The 28,000-nt window shown below is 41.2% G+C and overlaps 1 protein-coding gene across 2 annotated transcripts in view; it reads left to right on the forward strand.

Annotated features, from left to right (window-relative positions):
* The first annotated feature begins 587 nt into the window (after positions 1 to 587).
* Positions 588 to 28,000, forward strand: part of EPS15 (epidermal growth factor receptor pathway substrate 15) — a 120,769-nt gene continuing 93,356 nt past the window's right edge. The window contains exons 1-2 of one of the 2 annotated variants that reach the window (XM_080658062.1): positions 588 to 772; positions 26,175 to 26,216. In XM_080658062.1, coding sequence (XP_080514188.1) covers positions 740 to 772; positions 26,175 to 26,216 — 75 coding nt within the window. In that variant the 5' untranslated portion in view covers positions 588 to 739. The remainder of the gene's footprint in view (positions 773 to 26,174; positions 26,217 to 28,000) is intronic. The other variant, XM_080658063.1, reaches the window with a different exon arrangement.

Raw genomic sequence — 28,000 nt, forward strand, 5'->3', positions numbered from 1 at the left:
TGAGCAGGTCCCAGTGCTCTTTTATTGAACAATCTAAGTGTGGCAGGTAGCAAGCAGGCAAGGAAAGTATTCCTTTCCCCTCCCTCCTAGAAGTTGACTCCTGAAGGGTGTGACTTAAGTCCTCTATTCCAATATCACATCCCAATAGCATATGGTTAAATGAAAGGTTTTTGAGCCAGACCTGGATCCTATCCCAGCTATCTAGTTAGCTGTATGATATTAGGTATGACATTTATGTTTCGGTTTTTTCATTTGTACAGCTTATGCTTCAGTCTCCAATTCAAAAATAAAGTATTTAGCACAGATTTTGGCATATCTAAAGTACTGTTATTACTTTACATCATTATATCATTTAGTCCTCACAAGAAACCTAGACTTTGGCTATAATTTCTCTATTTTTCAGAAGCAGAAGACCTGCCTGAAGTTCACAGGATAATCTGGAGTTGGCTCCAAAGCCCGTCATACTCGCCGGGTTTTCCCAAGTGGCCACTGGGGAGAGGCTCCGGTCCGGCGGCGCAAACTCCGGCGCCAGGATTTGGGTGCCGCCGCGGCGTGCGCGGGGCGGGCGGGCGGGGCGGGCGGGCGGGGCCAGGCGGGGCGGGGCGGGCAAGGAGGGAAGTTGTCGAAGTTCGGGGAGACGCCCGCCCGCCTCGCCTCCGGTCGCTCCCTCCGCCTCCTCCCCGCCCCGAGCCCCAGTCCGCCCGTCCTTCCTTCCCCTCTCGTGCATGATGGAAACACCATGGCTGCGGCGGCCCAGCTCTCCCTAACACAGGTAACGCCGCCAGCCCATCCGCTGGGCTCGGTCGGCCGGTGTTCCCGGTCGACCCCTTCCGCATCCCGCCGTCAAGGGTTCACCGACCCGGGCATTTTCTCTCGGCGCCGGGCGGGGCGGCGGATAGTGAGAGTGAGAGCGAGAGCGTGTGCGTGTGTGCGGGAGGGAAGGCGCCATCCCGAGCCGGCTGCTCCGCTGTGGCAGCCGCGACCCCGCCAGGGTCGGTGGGCGCCCCCGGCCCCGCCCCTCGCGGCGCTGCGGGGCTCCCCACCCCTCCGCACCCCAGCGGAGTTGACGGTGACTCTCGCCCCGCTCAGCTGGTGCCCGGCCCCTTTCTCTCCACTCAGCTTTCACGCACCCAGGAAGTTTCCTCCTTCCAGGCCAGACTGTCCCAGGTGAGCGCCTGTTGAGCTCCTGCGACCAGCCTCGCCCCCAGTCCGCCCTCGGCCAGGCAGAGCGCTTCCCCAGTTAGAGTCACCTTCCCGAGCTGGCCGCCCCGCCCCGGCCTGTTCTCACTGGAGTCCAACGAAAGCCCACCCTTTCCCAGCAGTTTCCTCCAGTCAGTCTCTATTCCAGACAGGTCCCATCCTACCCAAGTGCCTACACTGCTAGCCCCTGCCCCTTACTCTCCTGATCAGGTTTCCTCCGGGGGCGGATCCCCGATAATGAGTCTTCCTTCTCCAGTCGGCTTCCATTCCGACCGGTGGACTTTCAGTTAATCGCTGTCCAAGCGGATAACCGGTGTGGTGGTTCCATCAGTCTTAGGGCTGGGAACTGACCCTAGAGATCACTCATCCTGGGGGAATCTTCACCAAAATAGGTTCTCAGGGTCTTTCCTCTTCCCTTTTTGTTTCCTTCAGAACCCTGTCCTGTGCTTCCCAGAAAACCTCTCAACATCACTCACTCTGGGATCCTCGTTCCTCCTCTTTGTAAAGAAAGCCAGCTATACTAGTAATCTTCCCATGTTGTCCAGGGTGACGAGGTGACCTGCACCTGTCGGTCCCTTCCCACTCCTCTAACCAAAACTTACCCTAGTTTCAACTTCTCAGCCTACTCCCTCCACAGCTGGTGGCCAGGTACTTCCCCCTCGGGGCCCACCCTCGCCTTCCTGTCTGCTTTGTAGTACCTTCCCGCCACCTTGTAGTCTCCTTGGCCTGGATTTGTCAGTGCTTATGAGACTTTAACACTGAGATAGGGTATGCATTTGGGCTGGAGTGTTTTCAGTATTGTGATCAAGAGGCTCTGGGGTGTTCCTCCTAGAACTCTAGGATAGACTGAGTGAAAAATGTCCTCACCAGGAACCAGGAATCACATATAAACATTTGTCTCAGGTAAAATAACTAGCTTCAGCTTGCAGGAATTACCAGTCTCATAAATGCAGTCTATTTATTTCCTAATTTGTTTAGTGTTGCTTATCCTATTTTGACAAGCAAGTAATGGGGAATAATCCTTGGAATGTGGCAATTTAATCTTGGTGGTGAATCCCTTTGGAAGGGTCCCCCTGAAACCCAAATTCAAGGAATGGCAACATTGACTCTTTGGTGTTCACTTTTTATGAGGCTTGTTAGTGACTTGCATTAAACAAGATCTTGTTGGCAGGCTGTTGCTCTCTGGCTCTGTTGGCCAATTTGGGCAGGACTTTTTCCCCTCTTGAAGATTTTGTTCCCTTGAAGACTCCTATAGATTTACTTCTTAGCTGTGTGTCTGCTTTATTCTCTCCCTGGGTAATACTATGTTTTTAGTTTCTATTTATTAGCATTTGTTTCTGGAGGTTTACTTCAGTCTCTGTCAGTTTTATAGACAGTTAAATAATTTAAATATGTTTTGTGGTTTTTACATATTTAAATATTAGCATGCACACAGAGTAAATACTGAATTAGGAATATTATTCTCATACATTCATTGATTCAAATAAGTCAATTTAGAATATTTTGATTTTTAAGCCATTAAGAGGCAATAAGATATTTGTAAAGGCACAAGAAAAAGAATCTTCCCAAGTATTAATATACTCTAATGCCTCCTTGTTATTCTAAAACTTTGCTGATTTGTGTTTTTTAATTTAATATTTTAACTGCTTGAGGCAATAAACAGATAACAATGCAACTTGGTTTCACATTCATTATTAATATGTTTATGTCAACCCTTTTCCCCAACACACACACACACACACACACACACACACACACACAGAGAGAGAGAGAGAGAGAGAGAGAGAGAGAGAGAGAGAGAGGCTGACAGACAGACAGACATAGGTAAACTCAAGAGAAAGAGATCCTCCGGGGTTGGTTTGCCTTTTAATTCGTCTCTCCTCCCTCAGTGCCCATGTGGAAGAAGGTGATTAATAAGTTTGTCTTCTGTATGACTGAAAATTCTAAAGGGCTCTTTGACAGTTACAAAGATTAAACAGATGCTGAAGTTAGTTTCCACTTCTGGTTATGAGATAATAATGGTTTTGGAATAGGTTCATTCGTTCAACTAATATTTGTTAAGTACTTAACATGTGCTAGGCACTGTACTGGGATTCTCTTGTTTATGATATACTAGTGGCGTGGGGTTGTCCCTCAGTATATTAGCCGGGCCTGCACCCTCTCCAATATGGGACCCTCTCCAATATGGGACCCCTTGGGGGATGTCTGATTGCTGGTTTAGGCCCGATCCCCTAAAACTGCAGTCGGACATCCCTCTCGCAGTCCGGGACCTCTGGCTCCTAACCACTCGCCTGCCTGCCTGATTGCCCCTAACCACTCTGCTTGCTGGCCTGATCACCGCCAACTGCCCCCCACTGCCGGCCTGCTTGCCCCCAACTGCCCCCCCTGCCGGCCTGCTTGCCCCCAACTGCCCCCCCCTGCCAACCTGATTGCTCCCAACTGCCCCCCCTGCTGGCCTGATTGCCCCCAACTGCCCCCCACTGCCAGCCTGCTCGCCCCCAACTGCCCCCCCTTTTGCCGGCCTGATTGCTCCCAACTGCCCCCCATTGCTGGCCTGCTCGCCCCCATCTGGCCCCCCCTGCCGGCCTGATCACCCCCAACTCCCCTCCCCTCCTGGCCTGACCACCCCTAACCGCCTCTGCCTCGGCCCCACCACCATGGCTTTGTCCAGAAGGTTTCCTGGAAGGTCTCCGGGTCTAATTATAGCATATTACTCTTTTATTAGTGTGTGTGTGTGTGTGTGTGTGTGTGTGTATTTTTTTTTTTTTTTTTTTGCCTCTGTCAAGTAAGCAAAACTGACATTTGGGGGGAAATGTGAAAAATGTTTAATTTACTTCTTCCTTCCTCTTCCCCTGCCTGCCAACCAACCCTCCAACTCCTCAACCACCAAAATAAATGAGCATACTCCAGATTCTAAAGAGGATAGACTATTAGAATAATCAAATGTTAGTTCCAGTCCCAGCTCTGCCAAACTTAACTCAATGTATGACAATGTATGATACTGAGTTAAGTCTCCAGGCCTCAGTTTTCTTAATTTAATATTTATTCAATGAATATTTGTTGAGCATTCCCTGTATGCTAGGAATTATTCTAAGTATTGAGGATATACCAGTGAACAAAATAAATAACAATCTTGGAGCTTGGAGACAAAACTTGGAGCTTACATTTTAGTAGCGGAGTTTGAATTAGCTGATCTGAGGACCTTTCCAACTAACATTCTTTCTTATAGATCATATTCTATGATTTACAGATTTAGTGGTGATTTTCCCAGGGTATTTCAGTGCTGGATAACCTTAGTGTTTTCTAATTTCAGTTGTTTTCACCAGGTGTTCACTTTTTTTCTTGTCAATAAGAAGTAAAACTTGAGAAAGATCTTGTGATTTTTGCTTATGGTGACATTACAAAAAGATATTAATAATTCTCTTTAAAACATTTTACAGTTGCCCATTTCTTCCTCAAACCTGTATCCCTAATAATAACAATAACGCTATTAGCTTTTCTTTGGGTGTTACTATATGCCAAGAATTTTACTTCACTTAATCTAACATTTTACAAATGAGGGAAGTAATTTACATCGACCAGTAAGTGGTAGATCTAAGATTTGAACCAAGGACTCTGTAGGACTCCACTATACTTTTCTGTGTGCTAGATGCTTGGCATATCCAATGTTTCCTTGTATTTTTGATTCCCTATTTCAGTATATGCCCTATTGTCCTAATTAGGTAGAAAACTTGAGGATGGAAGCCATGTGTTGTGCCTCTGAATCTCCAGTGTCTTTCATGTGTCAACTTTCATGCGGGTATATAGTAGTGCTCTTGATGATAAAGGTTTTATTTTATTGAAATAGGCATGACATGAGTATTTTATTTTATTTTGTTTAAATATATTTTTATTGATTTCAGAGAGAAAAGGAGAGGGAGAGAGAGAAATATCCATGGTGAGAGAGAATCATTGGTTGGCTGCCTCCTGCACACCCCACACTGGGGATTAAACCCGCAACCTGGGCATGTGCCTTTACCTCCTGGTTCACAGGTCAATGCTCAACCACTGAGCCATGCTGGCTTGGCTGATATGAGTATTTTAAATAATCTTCCAGCAGTTCAGCTTTATGCAGAAGTTTTCTTGTTTTAATTTAATAAGGATTATTTTTTTTTAATAATAACAAAGTCCTTAGAATGGGATTTAAAATAATCTTAGTATGTGGTCTAAAATAATAAATGCTATAAGAGTACTTTTCCTTCTAATTATTTTTCTTAATTTCAAGAGTGATATAACTGCATTATAGAAAGTTTGAAAATTGGAGGGGGAAAAAATCTCCCATAATTTTAGTCTCTGGTATTTTATTTTCAATTTTCATTAAAAAAATTATATAGTTGTGTTAATAAATATATCACCATAGTAGGCTGGTTTAACAATTATGACAGTAAATACAGGGCAGAGTATGAAAATGACAATCTAGTATTCTCAAGAAATTTGTTGTTTCATTGAGCGGTATCTAACTGTTCTCAAAAATGGCTTGGAATGTTTAGCATTTGGGAGGAGTTGTCATAGTTGAAATTAATTAGGAACAGTTGGGTTTGTCCAATAGCAGGTCTCCCAGGAATAACAGAAGAGTATTCCTCTGTTTTCAGCAGACACAGACAGAATGATAACAGACTAACATGTGGTAGAAAAAGATTGAGCATCTCTATTTAGCAACAAATCATAGTTCTAATCTCCTCTCTCACTAATAATCTGATTTAGGGCTCAATCTAAGTTGTTGTACTTATTTTTCAAGGAATTATAAACACACTTTATATAGTATTTTGTTTTGTGAGTTTTGTGAGTTTTGGACTTAGTAAAATTGGAACTCTGGGAAAACCAAAAGCAGGAAAATGTCTTGGGGGGAGGGAAGCTGGGGCTGGACAGAGAGAAAGACAGGTAATCTGGTTACTTGGAGAAAGAAATGAAAAATTAATCCAGGCAGAGTTCATTAGGCAAATCCACACCCTGGAATTGTATAAAGTGGTTTAACTCTCAAGAAGATAAAATATTATGCCTTGCATTAAAAATTATGTTTATTAGAAGCTTGTAATAATCTGAGGAATGTTATAATTTGAATGCTGTATTAGAGTAAAGTGGAAACATTTTATTTAGACAAATGACCTAAGCCAGTTAAGCATGCATAGAAAAAAGACTGGAGGAAAACCCCCTCAAGATTTTGTAATAGCATGGTTGTAATCTTTATTTGCCTTCTTTTCAATAGTGAGCACGTATTCATTCTATAATCAGCTGATTTAGCATTTCTCTGACAACTTTTTGAAAATGTACTCTTTTAAATTGAAGTCAATAGCTATAGGTAAAGTAAAAAAAAAAAAAAAATCTGTGTTCTAAGATTGCATCTACATTCAGGTTTCATCTTAAACATTCCCATCATTTGGCTTACAGAAATTGGTCAGAAGAATGATAATAATAATAATTATTGTAATTGGTTTGGGGAATTCGTTCAAATTTATAATCTTGTGTTCTGCTTTATAATTTACAGAGCACTTTATGCTCTTTCATTTGATCTCCTAATAACCAATGAGCTAGGCTATTATTAACATCATATCAAATTGGAGAATGCTGAGGCTCAGAATTTGTGATTTGTTTAAATTTTACAGTCAGTAAATAAAAGAGCCAGTATTAACCCATATTAAAAAAATTCAAACAATACCAGTGAAAGTCTCCTTCCTGTTCTGGGCCCTCAGTCCCCTTCTTAGAGGCATTCATTCTTGCCAGTTTCTTTTGTGTGTATTTCCAGCAATAGTCTGTGATTTATATGCAAATACATACATATTTATGCTATATATGTATGTTTTATTTTTAGTAAGCTCCATATTGTGTGGCTCATTATCATTATTATTTTTAAAGCTTAATTGATTTAGATTGTTCTAAACCAACACATACAGATCTCCCTCATTATTTTCAAAACTTCAGGATTTTCCCTTATATGAATATGCTATAATTTATTTAGCCATCTAATGATGGACATTTATGTTGTTTCCATTCTCTTGTTATTACTGGCAGTGCTGCAGTGAATACTCTTTTTCGTATCTTTTTATGTGTGTCTGAGTATGTGCATTAGTTTTAAGTGGGTATTATTTTGGTCCAAAGGAGATATATATGTATATGTAGATACACACATACACACACAAACACACACACACACACACACACACACACACACACGTGTGTGTTTTTATCTTCACCCGAGGATATTTTCTCCATTGATTTTTTTAGAGAGTGGAAGGGAGAGAGAGAGAGAGGGGGGGGGGAGAGAGAGAGAGAGAGATCGAGATCTATGTGAGAGAGACACATTTATTGGTTGCCTCCGGCACATGTCCAGACGGGGGTCGGGAATCAAATCCACGACCCTTTAGTCCCAGGGATGACACTCTAACCACTGAGCAAACCTGCCAGGGCAGGATATTTTTAATTTGAATAGATAATACTAATTTGTATTCAGTAACAGTGTTTGAGTGTGCCTTTTCTCCACAGCTTTATCAACATAGTATATTATCAAACTTTTGATCATTGTCAACCTTATGAAAATGGTATTTGTTAAAAGTTGGCCTCTTATTGTGCTTTCCTATCACATAACTGTGAACTTTTAATATTTTGTCCAAGAGTAAGAAAGAAGTGAAGTGTAAGAAACATCTTTATTATATAAATAATGCTTTCATGAATTGGAGGTGCAATCTTCTATAATAATAAAAGCATAATATGCTAATTAGATTGGACGTCCTTCCGGACGAAGCCAAGGCTGTGAAGGAAGCCCGGGTCCCTGGTACCTGCTGGCGGCTGGAGGGAAGCCCGGGTCCCGGGTGCCAGAGGGAAGCTGGTGCCAGCAGCCCGGGGAAGGAAGGCCTACTCTTGCACCAATTTCGTGCATCAGGCCTCTAGTTAAAAAACAAAGGTTGAAGATCTTGTATTTATTTATTTATTTATTTAAAATATATTTTTATTTTATTTCAGAGAGGGAGAGAGAGAGAGAAATATCAGTGATGACAGAGAATCATTGATTGGCTGCCTCCTGCATACTCCCTATTGTGGATTGAGCCTGCAACCCAGGCATGTGCCCTTGACCAGAATCGAACCTGGGACCCTTCAGTCTGCAGGCTGACACTCTATCCACTGAGCCAAACTGGCTAGGGCAGTGGCTGGCAAACTGTGGCTCTCGAGCCGCGGTTTGCCGCTCTTTTGACTAATGAGTTTGCCGACCACTGGGCTAGGGCAAGGTTGAAGCTTTTTTAAAAACTTGTTTTTATATGGTACAGATATACAGAGAAAAGTTAGCCTCACATCCTCCCCCTTTAGATTGGGGATTTTATAGTGGTAATTTAATGATACTAGGAGTTTTCCATCTGAAATAATCAAGCTGTTTATTGTTATTTTCAGTAAAATAAGAATTTGGCCAAGAACCTATGTTTTCTGGGAAAACTTCTATATCATAATACTTTGGATATTTTTAGATCATGGTTTCTCAACCTTGGCACTGTTGACATTTTGGGCCAGGTAATTATTTGGTGTGGGGGCTCTCTTGTGCATTGTGGGATGTTTTGCAGCATCCTTATCCATGAGATTCTAGAAGCACTCCCCAGTTGGGACAATCAGAAGTATCTCCAGACACTGCCAAATGTTTCCTGAGACAAAATTGCCCCTAGTTGAGAATCACTGGTTTAAATATTTACTTTTTAAACTTAGTGATCCATTAAGGCTTATATGAGTTACAGAAGTATGAGCTTTCTTGGACAGGGACAGAGGGAATATTTTATCTTTATATTTTTACTTCCATGAGCCATGAATGACTAATAGTGCATAGACATTGAGTTTTAAACACTTAAATGGTGAGACAACCAGAAATTGTGAACTTAATTTTGTGTGTAATTTTTCTGCCTTTCTTAGTGCTCTTATTTTAGTTGTGGAATAATTCTATGTAGAGGGTTAAATATTAATGCAAAGATCCTGGAAGGATAACATTCTTATGTCACTGTTATGAGCTGATGCTAAACTCCTGATAAGCAGTGGATACTTTTAGGTGATTTACGTATATTTATTTCACTTAATTTTCACAGCCTTTCTAAAGTAGGAGTTAATCTATTACTTACTCAGGATTATTGTAAATGGTATATTTTAGATTTGAACCCAGGCACATCTATTCTCAAGCTCATTTTCAATGCTGCTTCCTGTAAATAGTCATTGACAATATTTCAGACAAATTTTGGAATGAAAATGAACATCCACATGATATTACATTCCTCTGTTGTTATGTAAAAGTAACAGATTATTCAGAGCGTGTGTGTGTGTGTGTGTGTGTGTGTGTGTGTGTGTGTGTGTGTGTGTGTAGAGAGGGGTGAGGAGGTCAATATTGGGATGATAATAACAATAATTAATACTCATTGAGCATTTATGATGTGTCAGACACTGCTTTCAGTAATCCTTACAATCTGATAACTGGATCATCCTTATTATCCTTGTTAACTTGATCATCCTTAATATTGTTTTATAAAAAGAGAAGACTTAGGTACAGAGGTGAAGGAAGTACTAGTAATTTGTTCAAGGTCAAGCTGCTGCTAAGTAGTAGAGCCAGGATTATAATCCAGATAGTGTATAAAGCTCATAAATTGAATGAGTCTTTATCTTTAAGGGCAAAATAGTTATGATAGAACAAATTATGGTGCTATTCCTTGATTATAACTGAACATATGTTCTAGGCTGCAACTTCTTATTACGTGAAAATCAACTTACTGCACAGACCAGCGGTTGCCAACCGGTGGTCCACGGACCACTGATGGTCCGTGAGGTCCAAAAGGTTGGCGACCGCTGGCATAGACTACATCTCTAGAAAGTGATTGTTGTACCAAGTAATAGTGAAGGGTTTTTGTAAACATGATAGAAGGTAGTTTTATATTTTGCAAACTCTAGAAATTTGTAACTCATGAAAACCTAAGCCTGGGGGCTTAATCACAAGGAACAACAACAGCCTGTAATTATTGGAATCGAGAGTCTAGGTCAGTGGTCAGCAAACTCATTAGTCAACAGAGCGGCAAACCGCGGCTTGCGAGCCGCATGTGGCTCGCGAGCTGCAGTTTGCCGACCACTGGTCTAGGTTAGTGTGTGTCATACAAATATTTACTTTCAAACTGATGTTTTCTTGCCCTGGCCAGTATGGCTCAGTTGGTAGGAGTGTTATCCTGAGAATAACCTTTGATATACTGTTTGCTGAATTCCTTTTTTGTAGAGTAATAAATGGTGCTACATGAGTGAGTTGTTTTTCTCTGATACTTTTGAGTTTTGAAATGAAACGAGTGATTTTTGTTTAGTTTATATTTAGAATATTTTGAATGACAAAGCCGACAGCAGTAATATTCTCAGATAGGAGCAATAATGTCTAAGTACTATTGTGAAGAAACTAAGTTGAGCATATTTAATTTGGCTACAAAGGCCATTTATAATTTGTAAAGTTCACTTAGTATAGGACATTGGCATTAAAATTCTGAGCTTGAAGATGGATAATTTTAATTTGCTTACAGTTTTTATCCTTTGCTGGCTGGGATACTTTCATTCTTAGCTGTTGTTACATTCTGTTCTGTGTTTGTTTTTGTTTTTTTCTGGCACACTTTTATGCAAGGCCTTGTAAAATTTAGGGAGTGGATTCTGGACCATCTGGCTCTTTAGAATGGTTCAAAAACTTTATTTGCTGTATTTTGAGCCAGACTTGCTTGAAATGACTTGATTTGTCTCTGTGCTTGGCAGATTTTTCTTATATACTTTCACAATTTTTCACTAATAATTTCGTCCTTATTTTAATACAGGAATTTTACCAGTATTAGGTTAAGTGGACAAGATTTACTTTTTCCTATAACCTCATCAGAAAAAAATCTTAAAATGAAAACTTTGCAAAGCATTCTGTTTTAAAAATTAGTGTATATAATTGACATGACTTGCATACTTATACATGTTTAATATGTATTTAAAATGTTTAAAAAATGAATATTTTTAGGTACTAATTTATAGCTTTCATTTTGAGGCTAGGAAAGGAAAAGTATATTCTGCAAATTATAAATTTACTGAGTTAATTCCTAGTACTAGTTTAAAATTATTCCATGTGTCAAAATTAATGATAATTTTTAAAACTATATCTGCATTTAGAAATATGAGCCATCAAATAACTTTAAGAAGTACTAGAGGTACTGAATTTATAAAATGTTTAAAAATTGTTTAGGTGTTAAGAGATTTTCTTTGAGCTTCCTGCCCTATTGTTTCTTTACAAATTTAAAACTTTTTAAATAGCTTTATTGACATATAATCCACATGTAATACAACTTATCCATTTAAAATTTACAATTCAATGTTTTTTAGTTTATTCATAGAGGTGTGCAGTCATCAGCACAGTCAATTTTAGAGCATTTTTATCACCTCAAAAAGGACCCCATTTTCCACTTATATATATACTAGTGGCCTGGTGCATGAAATTTGTGCATGGTGGTGGGGGGGTGTCCCTCAGCCCAGCCTGCACACTCTCCAATCTGGGACCCCTCGGGGGATGTCCGACTGCCGGTTTAGGCCCGATCCCTGTGGCATTGGGCCTAAACCAGCAGTTGAACATCCCTCTCGCAATCCGGGACCGCTGGCTCCTAACCGCTCACCTGCCTGCCTGCCTGATTGCCCCTAACCACTCTGCCTGCCGTCCTGCTTGCCTCCAACTACCCCCTGCTGCCAGCCTGACCGCCCCCAACTGCCTCCCCTTGCCGGCCTGATTGCCCCCAACTGCCTCCCTGCCAGCCTGCTTGCCCCTAACTGCCCCCTGCTGGCCTGCTTGCCCTCAACTGCCCCCCCCCCCCCCCCGCTGGCCTGCTCGCCCCCAACTGTCTTCCCCTCCTGGCCTGATGCCCCTAACCACCTCTGCTTTGGCCCCGCCACCATGGCTTTGTCCAGAAGAACGTCCGGTAGGTCTCCCAGTCTAATTAGCATATTACCCTTTTATTAGTATAGACTAGAGGCCCAGTGCACAAAAGTTGTGTACTCTGGGGGGACCCTCAGCCCAGCCTGTGCCCTCTCACAGTCCGGGAGCCCTTGGGAGATGTCCAACTGATGGCTTAGGCCCGCTCCTGGGGAGTGGGCTTAAACCGTCAGTCAGACATCCTTAGCACCACTGTGGAGGTGGAAGAGGCTCCCGCCACTACCGCTGCGCTCTCCAGCCATGAGTCTGGCTTCTGGCTGAGTGGCACTCCCCCTGTGGGAGTGCACTGACCACCAGGGGATAGCTCCTGCGTTGAGTGTCTGCCCCCTGGTGGTCAGTGTGCATCATAGTGACCAGTCGTTCCACTGTTCAGTCGATTTGCATATTAGCCTTTTATTATATAGGATTTAATTTTGTTCAACAATGTCTTGTAATGTTTAGAGTCTAAGTTTTATACTTTTGTTAAATTTATAATTAAGATTTTAAAAAATTTATTGTTAAGCTATTTGAAGGGAATTGACTTAATTTAATTTTCATATTCATTGCAAGTTTATAACAGTACAGTTAATTTTTGTATATTTATCTTATATTCTGCATCTTTACTGAACTCATTTATTAGTTCTAATAACTTTTTTTAATGGATTTCTTAGGATTTCCTATATATAAAATCATGTCATCTGAGATAGTTTTATGTCCTTCTTTCCTATCTGGATGGATGCCTTTTGTTTCTTGTTCTTGTTTACTTTTCTTGGCTAGAACCTCCAGTTCAATGTTGAATAGAAGTGTCTAGAGTGGACACTTATTCCTAATCTTTAGGGGAAAACATCCTATCTATAAAAGAGAAACATGCAAATTGATCATACCTCCGCTACGCCCACAAGCCACCCCCACCAGCCAATCAGGAGCAACTATGTAAATTAACCCAACCAAGATGGTGGTTAATTTGTATATCCAGGCGCAGAATGAAGACTGAAGACAGCGTAGAAGGAAGCCAAGCGCTGCAGAAGGGAGCGAAGCGGAGAAACAAGCAAGCGGGGTGGGGGAGAAGGGAGGGAAGCAGACTGCCGCAGGAAGCCTTATTGCAGGAATCTTCCTGCAACGGGCCGCTAGTCCTATATAATAAAAGGCTAATATGCAAATCGACTGAACTGCGGAACGACCAGTTGCTATGACGTGCACTGACCACCAGGGGGCAGATGCTCAACACAGGAGCTGCCCCCTGGTGGTCAGTGTGCTCCCACAGGGGGAGCTCAGCCAGAAGCTGGGCTCACAGCTGGCAAGCACAGCGGCAGTGGCAGGAGCTTCTTCCGCCTCCCCGGCAGCGCTAAGAATGTCTGACTGCTGGCTTAGACCCGCTCCCAGTGGACATCCCCCAAGGGCTCCAGGACTGTGAGAGGGCGAAGGCTGGGCTGAAGGACCGCCCCCCCTCCAACCTCCGAGTGCACAAATTTTGTGCACTGGGCCTCTAGTGCATATATATTTTCAGTACTTTGAAGATGCCTAGTTCAGCCATTGATATTCAGGAAACCTAGTATTATTTGAAAGAGGTTTAATTCACATTTTGGTTATGTAGCTCAGGGGTTCTTGAACATGATTCTGTACCATCAGCATCACCTGAATACTTAGAAATGCAAATTCTTAGGCCTCATTTCAGCCCTACTTTGAATCAGAATTGGAAATTTTGGGATGGGGGATTTACTTAGCCATTTGCTTGGTAAATGTAGTTCATATTTTTAAGAAACTAATACTACTAGCGAGTAACATACAGGGTTTTAAGTATATGAAACATGTAATATTCACAAAGACGAATTATAATGGGTATTTTCTCTTTCCTTTTTTCTTCCCCCCCCCCCCTTTTTTTAAACATGTTGAAACAACCCAGAGAAGTTGGCAATTTTCAGTGCTTTTGGGTAGTGGTGAAAAGAGTGAGTCCTGGCATTGTACTGCATGGCTTGGAATCTAGTTCTGCCATTTATTTACTAGCTATATGAATTTGGGCATTTATTTAATCTGTGTTTCAGGTTCTTCATGTGTAAAATGAGAGTAAGAGTATCTACTTTAGAGAGTTGTGAAGATTAGATGAGATAATATAAGTAAAGTGCTAAGAATAGTGCCTGGCCCATAAGTGAGTCCTTAGTAAATATAAATATTTGCTATAACAATTATTATTGACCAAGAACACCAGCATGGCCCATTTCTCATATCTTTCATTTATATGTGTTTCTTGATGTGCCTGAATTTCTCTTCCTCTCCTTTGCTTTGTTCATTTGACAAATATTGGGTACCCACTATCTGCAAAGCACTTCTGTCTATACACTGAGTGGCCAGATTATTATGATCTCTGAACGCATAATAATCTGGCCACTCAGAGTGTGCGTGCGTGCGTGTGTGTGTGTGTGTGTGTGTGTGTGTGTGTGTATGTGTATATATATTAGAGGCCCAGTGCATGAATTTGTGCATGGGTGGGGTCTGGCCAGCCTGGCCAGGGGGAAGGGATATGGGCAGTTGGCCGGCCTGCCTGCTGGTCGAACTCCTGATCGAGGGGACAATTTGCATATTAGCCTTTTATTATATAGGATATACACTGAGTGGCCAGGTTATTATGCATTCAGAGATCATAATAATCTGGCCACTCAGTGTACTGTTACATACATAGTAAGACAAAGTCACTGTCCTCTAGTAAGGGAAACCAACAGAAACAAACAGGTATAAATGTCAGATAATGAGAAAAGCTAGGAAAAACATTAAAGCAGGATAAGGGAAGAGAATGCCATAAGATACTACTTTAGATGGGGTGGTTAGAAAGGCCCCTCTTAGGTTACATTTGATCAGAGATTTGAATGAAATAAGAAGTGATCCATATGAGTGTCTATGGATATGTTCCAGATAGAGGCAACAGCAAGTGCAGGGACCTTAAGATAGAAGTGCACTTTGCAGTTGCTTGATTGCTTCCTCTTAGACTTGTTAGTGGCCCTGGCCAGGTGGCTCTTTTGGTTGGAGTGCCCTCCTGTGCACCAAAAAAAAAAAAAAAAAAAAAAAGACTCGTAAGAGACTTGCTCAGTTTTTCCCATCTTAATTTGTTATATAATAATAATTCCGACATGACTTTTCCTCTTCTGTCTCCCTCAGTTATCTCTGATACCATAGCATCTGTGTTTGCTCCCTCTTATTGCACTTAACCACAATGTTTTATTATTGTCTGTTTTTCCCACTAGTCTCAGTTCTCAAATGTCAGAGATTGTAGTTTGTTATTTTAATACTAGAGGCCTGGTGCACAGATTTGAGCATCAGTGGGGTCCCTCGGCCTGGCCTGTGCCCTCTCACAATCCGGGACCCCTCAGAGGATGTTGGACTGCTGGTTTTGGCTTGATCCCCGCAGGCCAGGCTGAGGGACCCCACCAGTGCACGAATCCGTGTACCGGGCCTCTAGTATGCATATAAGATCTTTGGCTAATCTCTTCCCGCCCTCACCCCTCCCCCTTCCCTCTGAGATTCATCAGTCTGTTCCATGTTTCCATGCCTGTGCGTTGAGTGTCTGCCACCGTGGTCAGTGCACATCATAACTACCAGTTGAACGGTCGAACGGTTGCTTAGGCTTTTATATTTATAGGTTCTCAGTATCTTGACACACAGATGTACAGTAGTAGTCCCCCTTATCCACAGGGGATACATTGTTCCAGTATACCTGGTAGATGCCTGAAATGATGGATTGTACTGAACTTTATATATACTATGTTTTTTCCTGTACACACATACCTATGATAAAGTTTAATTTATAAATTAGGCACAATAATACCTAATAATAAAATAGAGCAATTGTAATATCATATGGTAATAAGAGTTATGTGAATGTGGTCTCTCCCAAAATATTTTATTGTACATACAGTGTGGATATGATGGACAAAGGGATAATTCACATCCTGGGCAGGCTGGAGCAGGACAGCACGAGATTTCATTACACTACTCAGAATGGTGCACAATTTAAAACATGAATTTTTCATTTCTGGAATTTTCCATTTTAATATTTTGAACAGTGTTTGACCTTTGGTAACTAAAACTGTGGGAAGATTCCAAGCATGTAAGGACTAGTTTCCCTTCTAGTTCCTTAGCTCTCTTGAAAAGGGAGTATTAGAAAGCTCAATTCTAAAAAGCTTAATTTTTGCATGTTAATATGCCAAAAATATTTGAATGGCAAATTACCCAGAAAATTATGTGCATCATAACACTATTTTTTTTATTTTCACTAGTACTGAATTGATACTCATCATCTTACATTTTTAGAGAGAGCAAAACTAAAAAGATTATGAGTGATTTATTTGAAAGAATGAAATCTATTCCGTTGTCTCCTTTTCACTACCTAGACTTCTATATTTATTTGCCTTTATCCATAGTGTTCTTTCTGTCTGGATTGCCACTTTCTGTCTACTCCACATTGGTCTTCAACATGACCTTTTCATGGGAAGTTTTAAAAAGTTGTACTCATATACCCTTCACCAGTTGTCCCTAATTATAACACCTCCTAAACTAGAGTACAAGATCAAAACCTGGAAATTGACATTGGCATATTCACAGACCTTATTCAAATAGTTATTTGTGGTTTTGTATATATATACTATGCATATGTAATTTTATCATGTATGGATTCATGTAACTATAACCACAATTAAGATAAACTGTTTCATCACAAAGATCCTCCATGCTACTCCTTTATAACTACTCCCTTTGTCATTTTATTAATTTATTCACTGGTTATTCTTCGTATCATTTGATCTTGTGATTAATGGAAAAAGATTGCATTATGTTTTAGAGAATGCCTTTCTATTTTTACCTTTTTTCAACATACTATAACCATTTACAATAAGCCTAATACTAAAGTTTCAGTTCATATTGTGCACTATAGAATCATAGGCTCTTGAAGTCATATAATGTAGCATCTCCCCCTCCACAAAACCCCCAAAAAATGCAATAAAAAATTTATATGAAGCAACTCAACATTCATTTATCAACTTTTGAATTTCCAATAACCAGGACCTCCTTTTTTTTTTTTTCTTTTACTACCTGGTACACTTCGGTGTTAGATTACCTAGTGTTAACTTTTGCTAGATTATGCTGCACTAAGAAATAACCCCAAATATCAGCGCTTACAATAACAAAAATTTATTTATTGCTCACATTATAGGTTCTCTAGTAATCTATTATGGTTCTACTCCGCAATTCTTTTTCATTTCAGGATCCAGGATGAAGGAGCACCCCCTATTTATGACATACTGTTCTCTTGGCAGAGAGAAAAGAGCAAGAGCTGGTGGAAACACACAAAGCTCTTAAAACTTCTACTTGGAACTGGAACTTTCTCATATTTCATTGGCCAAAGTAAGTCACATGGCCAAGCCAACAATAGGGTATCCACAGAGAGGCACTACAAGTCACATGGCAACAGGGAGGGTTGTTTATCTATGTAATCTATCTTTATAATAGAGGAATATGCAAATTAGCTGGGACACCGTACCGTCACGACCGAACAGCAGGGACCTGAGGCTGCATGGCGCCTGGCTGGGGCGAGGGACCTCAGGCTGTGCCCCCCGCGCCATGAGGCTTGACGGGGACCTCAGGCCATGCCCCCCGCCCTGATGCTGGGCGTGGTACCTTAGGCCACACACCCCCACCCCAGTGCTAGGTGGGGAGACCTCAGGCTACGCCCCCCTGCGCTGGCGCCTGGCTAGGAGACCTCAGGCCGTGCCCCCTGCCCCAGTGCCGGGCCGGGGAACCTCAGGCGGCGACCACCGCCTGGCGAGGCTTGATGGGGGACCTGAGGCTGTGCCCCCCACCCGGCGCCAGGCCGGGCAACCTGAGGCTATGCCCCCTGCCTGGAGGGGCTTGATGGGGGTGGGGCCAGCCGGGTCTGGGTCTCCAATGTTTTTGAAGTGCGTGCAGGGCGGGGACTTGACTCTAGGTTCCGCAGTGCACCCCAGACTCTGACAGGAGGGAGATATTCATATACATTTTACTAATTTTCTTTGTGATTTCTTTCTTTGTCTCCGCATTTTTGCTGCTTCCCTGAGTTGATAGAGTGGCTTTGTGTGCTAGGTGTCCTATAGGGCCCAGTGGCTCAGCCTCCCCAGTTACCTGACGTGGACACTCTTGGTGCACCCCTTTGTGGGCTGTGTGCACAGTCTTGTTGTAGTTAAGCCTTGGTTGTTGTTGGTATCACTGGGAGGAATTGACCTCCAGGCCAATTGGCTGTGAGGATCAGCTGTGTCTATGATGGGAGAACTTCTGTGCTGGAGACACCTTTATGAGACAAGACTTGGCAAAAGCCTCTGTGCTCAGCTTGAATGGGGCGGAGTCTCAGGGCGGAGCAGACAGCATTGGTTTCCTGTCAGCCCTGCTCTAATAGGCCCCTGTGTCTCAGTGTCCTGTGGTATTCGCTGCAAGCACCTCTGAGAGAAAGCTGCCCTCGAGTTCCGCCTGCTGCTAGACAGTCCAGTTTCTCCCCGAATGAGTCTGGGTCCCCAGAGTCTCGCCCGGAACTGGAGTTCAGTGCAGTCGGGAGCTTTTGTCCCCCTCCCGCTTGAGAAAGCCAGCTGCGCACTCAGTTGCCAGTCCTCTCCGCATGCGCATCTCAGTACTTCTGCCTCCTGCAGCTTCTCTGAGTCTCAGTGTGCTTTTCTCTTTCCTTCTAGTTGTAGAATTTCCACTCAGCCAGCCTTCCTGTGGTTCTGGATGATGTCCGTTTTGTCTTTTAGTAGTAGTTTTGAAATTGTGCGAGGCAGCAGTTTAGGTGTTTACCTATGCCACCATCTTGGTTTCTCTCTACATGACTTTTCTTAATAAAACTTGCAGCTTCTTATCCCCCCTTTACTTTGTGGCAACTGATAAGAGTTTATGATACAGTTAATGATAAAAAATCACTTTAAAATTCTAATAACATTAGATTTTGATTTTGACAACTTTAGTTTAAAAGTTTTCCTTGTCAAAAATTCATATACAATTTTGCATACTGATTTTAAATTTTTGGAGTTTCATATTTTCCTCCAACTTGAAAATAGCTTTATTTTTTAATTTTACTTATAAAAGTAGGGCATACTTATTATAAAAAAAAGTTTTCAGGGAATACAGAGTAATGTAAAGAATGTAAAAATAATTATAATCCCATTATCCAGACATAATTATTGTTAGCATTTTAGCTATACCTTTCACATTTTTTCCTTTGTGCATTCATTATGTGTGTTGTGTATATGTGATTTTTTAAACTCTAAAATGGTTATATTTCAGTTTTTAAAAAAAGCCAATTTTACTGAGACACAGGAAAAACACTCTTTGATCATTTTGCTTGATGAGTGAATTGGCAATTTAAATGGCTTTTTCCATTCTCACTTAGCTGTATCGTATAAGTATAGTAATCAGCACAAGGTGTACTTTAGATTAGAACACTTTAGTGAGCTCAGGCCTTCTCAAATGTGTTTATGTAGTAACCCAATGAGTTTGTAATGTGATGATTAATAAGGTAGTATGGAACTCAGGATTTCTTACTATGTATGAGTTTTTTGGGGGGCACTAAAAATTCAACTGAATTGTATTTAAAAAGTTACTCAGTATTGCCTGGCCTGTGTCAGTGGTTGAGCAGTGACCTATGAACCAGGAAGTCATGGTTCCATTCTGGGTGAGGGCACATGCCTGGGTAGCAGGCTTGATCCCCAGTAGGAGGCGTGCACGCTGATCAATTATTCTCTCTCATCATTGATATTTCTTTCCCTCTCCCTTCATCTCTGAAATAAAAAAACAATTAGCTCATTATTTAGGGAACACATTTCATTTACTTTCTCTAGCAGAAAATTTACACCCATACCTGTAATTTTTCATTGAAACTGGGCCATTTTTGAGAATAAAAGGGACACTATATTTTCAATTCTGTAAATTTAAAAAAAATACTTTTTAGCCATCAAAATGGTTTAATTACATTGGTAGATCAGTAAAACAGTTCTATTCAAGGTCTGTTTTCAAAAATAAACATTTCTAAAACATTTGTTCTGTATTACAACAAAATAAAGTCTTTACATTGGTTATCAGAATATTGAAAAACATAAGCAGAATAATTATTCTTGGTAATAATCAGATTTTAAATCAGTTTCTTAGCCATACTGTCTAATACTTTTCTGAACAATGTAATTATTTTCCAATATAGTTTAACTAGTTCTAATTTTTTCATAAAACTGCCTGCAGTATTTTTCAGTTACATTTTATGCATTGTGGTTGTTAACCCTTACAGTTGACTCTTCTCTGTAACCAGTAATATTTTTAATTGCTAATATGCTTTCTGTACACATTGTACCTGGTTAGTTGAGGAAAATTTTTGCTAAATGGAGAATATTCTTAATTCTATTTTTTTTATTGAAAACTATAGTTATCAGCCCTAATATTTTCACAGGCAGTGTTTTTTTGCCTCTACGAAAAGTACTCTTTTTGACAAATATTTTTAGAAGATAAATCTTTTCTTGTAAGTTGTCCCTATATATGATTATTTTACATGTTCCATGAAATTTAGATGCTGCAGAATTGTAGGCTTTTTGTAATTTCATTTCATTTCAGTACAGAGTATAATTTTTTTCAGCTAAAAATAGAAATATTCTTTTGCTGGAATTCCTACAATTTATTACAAAGTATAATTATAGAATTTCAAAATTCAGTCTTTTATACTATTTGAGCTCTCACCATTTAATTTATTCAGTTCTTTCTTTGCTTTTTTATTTTACTGATTTTAGAGAGAAGAAGGGAGAGAGAGAAACATCAACGTGAAAGAGAATCATCAATCCATTGATACCTTGATTAGGGATCAAACCTACCACCTTTTGGTGTATGGGATGATGCTCCAATCAACTGAGCCACATAAGCTAGGGGTTTCCTTGATTTTAAGGGATGCATTTCAGTGTTTTGGCAAACGTTGTTTATAATAATTGCTATTTTCTAAAAGCTTCAAAGCTAAAGTTGTGGGGTTTTTTTGAGCATTATTCATTGAACTTTAATCTTTGATTAAAGATTTCCAGCTGATTTTGAACAAATGCAACCAATTTTTAGAGGACTTGTTTTCAAGCACATTCAATACTAATTTGTAGAGTCAGTGTTTCAGATTCCAGTCTTTAAAATCTGATGATACGTTACAAGTAGAGCACACATATTGCCACGTTGATTTTTTTTTTGTATTCGATAATTTTTTTTGTCCTTAAAAGTTTAACTTTGGATATATGAAAACATTTGTAAATTTTGATAATTGCAGCTAACTTGTTAACAGTGATGTCACTAGAGCTCCGTTTTAAATAGAAATAGCCTCAAAAGTTTTATGCAAATTGTCTGTTTATCTACTTTCTACAGAAATAGAAAGTTAGTACTTAATTTTGTATTAAATATAAAATTTCTTCATTTTAGCTCATTGCTACTGAAAGGGCATATTAGATAATAAATTATTGCCAAACAACAAAATAAATAAGCAATTGTAGATTTATGCTTTACAATAAATAAGAAAAGCACAAAACCACCTCAAGAGTTATCAGACTTGACTCCTCCCACCTAACCTGGAATTCCCCACTGACAGCCAGCTGGTGGCCAGGTGCTTCTTGCAGGTCATTGAACACCAAATAGCCAGCAGGAGCACCAGTGTCAAATACTTTTCCCACTGTCTGGAAAGGCTATAAGCAATTAGCAATCCATGGTTGCTTGCCTCTGAGGATACTCAGTGAGTCTTCTGCATGCTATCTTTGAAAAGAAAGAGTTAGTTACATTATGTCTGTAGCCTCAAGGAAAAGAAAGGTGAAATTATCACTAGTTCTCTTTCAGATTTCATCACTTGTTCAAGTGATTAAAGCACTTACACAGGATTAGCTGATATCTTGGCCAGAAGCTAGATGTATACATTTAGAAGTGTACTAAATCCATCTTGGCTTATTTTAATGTGGTGATTAATAATAATTGTTCATTTAAGAAAATGAGAAATCTGAGACAAATGGTAAACTGGATGGGATACTGGGACAGCATATTGTAAATCAAGACCTTCTTGAGCAAACCATGGCTTATGGGAAAGCAGCATGCTGTTGTGAAAGAGCATGGAGCTGGGAGTGGGACAGACCTGCATTTAAGTCCAGTCTCTGCCATTTAAAAGCTTGGACAAGTAACCTCTTTGAGACTAGTTATATTAGGGTTCAACAGAGACAGCAGGGGATACACAGGCGCGCGCGCGCGCACACACACACACACACACACACACACACACACATACTGATTGGTTTGAAGGAAATGGCTCCTGTGGAGGCTGGTAAGTCCTAAATCTTCAGGGCACCCAGCAGGGTGGGGACCCAGGGAAGAATTAATGTTGAGAGTCTGAAGGCATTGTGGAGACAGGATTCCTTCTTCCTCAGAGGACCTCATTCTTTCCACTTAAGGCTTTCAACTGATTGGATGATGCCTACCCACATTATGGAGAGTAATTTGCTTTACTCAAAGTCTACTGATTTAAATATTAATCACATCTAAAAAAATACCTTTACAGTAACATCTAGACTGGTATTTGACCAAACAGCTGGTTACCATAGCCTAGTCAAATTGACACATATAATTAGCCTTTATATTAGGTTTCCTCATTTGCAAATTAGGATAATAATATGTGGCTCACAAGGATTAAGTGCGGAAGTATTTATAAAGTACTTAGCATAATATGTTCTCAAAGTAGGCACTCAGTGAATGTTGGTTTCTTAATCCAGTCTTGTACCCATTAAGACTATAGGCCGTGTAAAAAAAAAAAAAAGATTATGGGCCCCATCTTGATGCTTAAAAATATTTTTCTCTATTTATCTTTGTATTTCTAACTAAGCTTTTCCTGCCCCCCCCCCCCATCTATTTAATAAGCCCTGACAAACCCATCTTATAAACTTTTCTTCAAAGCATATCCTTTTTTGTTATTGCCAGTGTTTGGGTCCTACCCTGGGCCATTAAATTTATTTCCTAAGTAGCAGTCTGCATTCCATTGTACTCTTCTTTTCACATATAACCAATCACCTAGAACTAATACTAAGTAAATAACTCTTGAATTTGTTCCCTTTTGCCATTCTCCTTTTCTTTACTTTTACCATGCAGATGAAGCCCTTCATAATTTGTCTTAAACAAAACTTTACAACCTTGTCTTTACTTTGTTTCACTATTCAGAACTCCTTGTGATTCTTTTCAACATAATTGAGCTTTCTGTTGCATGCATGCTTTTGTTGCATGCTATTACCTGTGTATAGAATCACCCTCTCCCCCCACTAATACTTCAAATTCCTGCACCGATATCACCCTCATAAAGCCTTCCTGGACTCCCTTCCTGGTTCCAGAACACTCCTACACATTCATGTATAGGTGAACCTGAGCCTTCAAACACTGATACTCCTAAACTGCCTTTCAGATGAGATGATAAGTCTGTTCATCAGCTAACCAAGGAACCCTTTGAACTGTGGTATGAATTGAATGGGACTCCCTGCCTACAAGCATTTCAGATCTGGTGATAGTATCATCTTTTTGTACATCCATTGGTGTATTCATTTTATTATTCTACTAGAGGCCCGGTGCACAAAATTTGTGCAGGGGGGGGGGTCCCTCAGCCCAACCTGTACCCTCTCCAATCCAGGAGCCCTTGGGGGATGTCCAACTGGCAGTTCGACATCCCTCTCACAATCCAGGACCTCTGGCTCCTAATTGCTCACCTGCTTGCCTGCCCTAACCACTTTGCCAGCCTGATCCCCCTAATTGCTCTCCCCTGCTGGCCTGATCCCTCTAATTGCCCTCCCCTGCCGGCCTGGTCACCCTGATTAACTTTTTTAAAATCTTATCCCCTTCACACACAATTGTATTTGACTTCCTTATTGGCTTCTCCCTCTCACACAATTTTTCTCTCTCCTTTATGTAACACTTTTTTCCATTGACTCATCATTTATAAACTTGTCTTTCCTCCTTATTTCCTACCTGTTCCATCATCCTTCTTCCCATTTTTCTCCTACCCTCCCTCCCTGCCCACATTCCTTCTTTCCTTTATCTTTACCCCTGTCCACCCTCCCCTTTTCCTTCCTTCCCACCTTAATTTTTTTCTTCACTTCCTCCCTTGGACCTGCTTTGTTCCCTCCCCCATTTCTTCCTTCTTCCCATTCTCCTTTTAAGCTCTACTAGCTCCCCTTTAAAACTTTTCTTCCCTCCCTCTTTCTCTCTCATCTGACCTTTCCCATACATTCTTCTCTACTTACTTCCGCTGTTTTAATATCTATCTACCTGCCTAATTATTCACTATCATTTATCTTTTTTCTTTTCTGACTCCTACTTTTAAAATCTGTCCTTGGGAAACAACTATACTTGATTTTCATTATAGCTCCTACAGTTCACTCATACATCCTCTTTCCTTCTTTAACTCTGTTCTCTACTGACTCCTTTATGAAGTTCGTCCCTCCCTCCTTCCCTTCTTCCCCATCTTCCCCCTTCCTCCCTCACTCTTTTACTCTTTTTACAGGCTAATTAAAAATTGTATGCTTTTCGTCCTGTCTTAGTACTGACTTCTTGCCTCTCTGGGACCTGTAGCCGCTTCTGTTTGGGCACTTGGGCCCCTGTCACACCAGCTTTGAGGGGCTGAGCGACGACCCGCAGCTGTGTCTTGCCTACCGTGGCCCGCGCCTCCCTCTTCTGAGCAGCTTCCATCGCGGGGACGAGGCTTTTCTCCCGTTGAGTGCTGAAGCGGGGGTACGCTGAGGCCTTCCTCCCGCGCCCCCCCCCCCGCCCCCCCAGCGTGCCCGCTCCCATGCTTCAAGCGGCTCTCGGTCTGCTCCCGTCCGGAATTCGCTCTTGTGCAGGCACGGTCGGGGGCCAGCTTGTCCTTGGGGGCGTTCCGCCCAGGATGTGAGCCCCTGTCCGGGTCGGACTGGGCAGATGAATGGATGGACGGCTGGAGAAAGCCAGTGTGGCTTCCCTGTGGTGTGAGGGTCGCCTGTGGTCTTTACCGTGGCGGGGCCGGGTCTGCATGGCAGGAGGAGGCTTCAAGGTTGTCCGCTTGGGAGGATTGACTGGCGTCCCGGGCATCGCAGGGCTGCCCTGTGTGTCTGTGGCGGTGGGATCCCCATGTTGTTTACTGGGTGGCCCGTCCAGGTCCAGTGCCTTACCTCGATGTCCACTCTCTGTCGTCGTGCCCAGGCCCTTCCTTCGTGTTGGGTCCACACCCTTTCCATTTGCATGCACGACCCCTCCCGGGGGTCACTGCCAACACGGGCATCCCCCAGTTGGCGTCTGCCTACCATGCCCCAAGAACCGGCCTTCTGCCGTGTGGGTGTCGCCCCTTGGCGCCCTCCCACCTTGGGGGGGGTGGTGGTGGCGTCCCCGGGCAGAGTGCTCTAGATTGGGGTGTGGTGTTGCAGGGGTGTTTGTTGGGCGCATGCACCCGGGAGAAAAAAAGGACTCCGGTGTGGAGGGCAGGGGAGCGAGCCTCATGCAAGTCCCCCTGCTGCTAGCGCAGGCTCCTGCTGGTCTGTCAATATGCAAATTGGTTGTTACTGTGACACTGTTAGGACCAATTTGCATATTACCTCTTTATTATATAGAAGATTGAAGTGGTTTTTGAATTGTATTTATAGGTACTTTGGGCACTTGGGTATAGGGTGACTGCTTAAGGCTTTGGGCCATTCAACTGTCTTTAAGCATTTCACCCCTAATTTATATGTTGGGTTTTGGGTAAAATTTTTCATGAGGAAAAGAGTTTTGATGTCAGAGTAATTTAAAAATTCTTGTTTTATTTCTTGTACCTGATTCTTAGTAATCTATATATGGCTGCCTTTATTCACTCCCACTTTCCTCCCAAAAGAAACAAAACTAACTTTTTGAAATTAAGGATATTTTAATCCTGTTTATCTTTATTTTCCAAATATCTATTGAATGAATGCAAACATATTAATAATAATGGAATAGAATTTAATTTCTATTTTTTTTATTTTAGTTATCAAGTGGGAATCCTATATATGAAAAATACTATAGACAGGTAAGATTTTTGTTTGTCTTCTTAGATTGAACATAAAATATACTTTCACTCTCAATTGTATACCTGCAGATTACCAGTCAGCTGGATAAATTTGACATGTCTTGTTTTCAACTTTTTGTGCCTTCGCCTCATGTTTTGAGTACTTAATACTTTTTAAAAGCTCTCAGAAATGAAGGAAAGATAATTAAAGCTAAAAACTTAATTGTCTCAAATATTTATGTATCTTAAAAATCCATATAACATTAGATGCATTCATCCCAGTATAAATATCCATATTAATATAAGTCAAATGGAAATGACTTTTAGTTGTTTTTAAGACTTATTAAGGTTTTTAATATTTATAAAGTTAGAACCATGACTCATACAAATGTAAAATGAACATGTGTCAAGGATTTTATTCAACTCATTACTAGGATAACTAGTAAAATGTAAAAATGAAAATATAAGTTACAGACATTTGTACTCTCCAGACAAAATTCATTTCATTGGTATGGACAGGATTCACTTGCATTGCTATCAATTTTCTATAATTTAACCAGTATCCCTACAGAGTGTAAAATAGCCAAGTTCAGTGGTCGGCAAACTGCAGCTTGCGAGCCACATGCGGCTTGAGAGCTGCGGTTTGCCGCTCTGTTGACTAATGAGTTTGCCAACCACTGGCCTAGTTGATGGGAAGTCAATCTAGAGTACATACCATAGATCAGATAATCTCCTGAGGGTGTAGACAATCTCATTTGCCCATTACCAAATATTGGATAATTTTTCCTAATCTCTCACCTTGGGATCATAATCACTGAAAAGGTTGGTCTCTATATTTGACCTGGCTATTTACATAGTTAGAACAAACATTAATGGGGGACTCTTTCCTCCTCCCCACGTGGGAGTCTGTGCTGTGAGATTCTTTTCCCTTCACCACGTGGGAGTCTGCACTTGTTCGTCAATAAATCTCCACCTTTGCTGTAAACAAACAAACACATTAATGAACCATTATAGATCTCCTTGTGTGTGACTTGCAAATCTAGAGCCATACATTCACTAACAACTTATAAGGCCAGAGATTAATTTCTCCTTAAAAATTTTAAAGAATCTCAGATTGTACTTTATAAAGCTTCTTTATTTGTTCCTCAATTTTGAGGGTAGGCTCCCAACCTTAGAAATTCTACTCCCATATTTCACCAGCAATACATACAAGTTTGAGTGAATTTATCTCATCTTGAGGTTTCCCATATCTGCTGAAGTTCCTAGTCTGCAAGGTGACATTGCTTTACTCTCTGAGAAACTGGCACCTTATAAATCAAGTTGCAGGCCATTTTACTCGGGAGGACTTTGTAGACATTGACTTCACATAAAGTCACTTCTTGTTCCTTAATAGTGGCTTGTTCTGTCTGAATAAAATATGACCTTGTTTTGTACAATCAAATTTCTCAATTATATCCTGATAATAAGGAGACCAAATTTTTATTTAACCTAGTAAAAATTACTCTATTGCCACAAAAAGTAAGGACATTCACTTAAAGGATTTAAAAAATATACTAGAGGCCTGGTGCACAAAATTCATACACTCGGGGGTGAGGGTGGTCCCTCAGCCCAGCCTGTGCCCTCAGGAGATGTCTGACTGATGTTGGACATCCTTATCGCTTCCACGGAGGCTGGAGAGCTCCCGCCACCGCCGCTGCACTCACCAGCCATGAGCCTGGCTTCTGGCTGAGTGGCGCTCCCCATGTGGGAGCACACTGACCACCAGGGAGCAGCTCCTGCATTGAGCGTCTGCCCCCTGGTGGTCA

Source organism: Plecotus auritus, assembly GCF_963455305.1.
Source record: "Plecotus auritus genome assembly, chromosome: 2".
NCBI lineage: Eukaryota > Metazoa > Chordata > Mammalia > Chiroptera > Vespertilionidae > Plecotus > Plecotus auritus.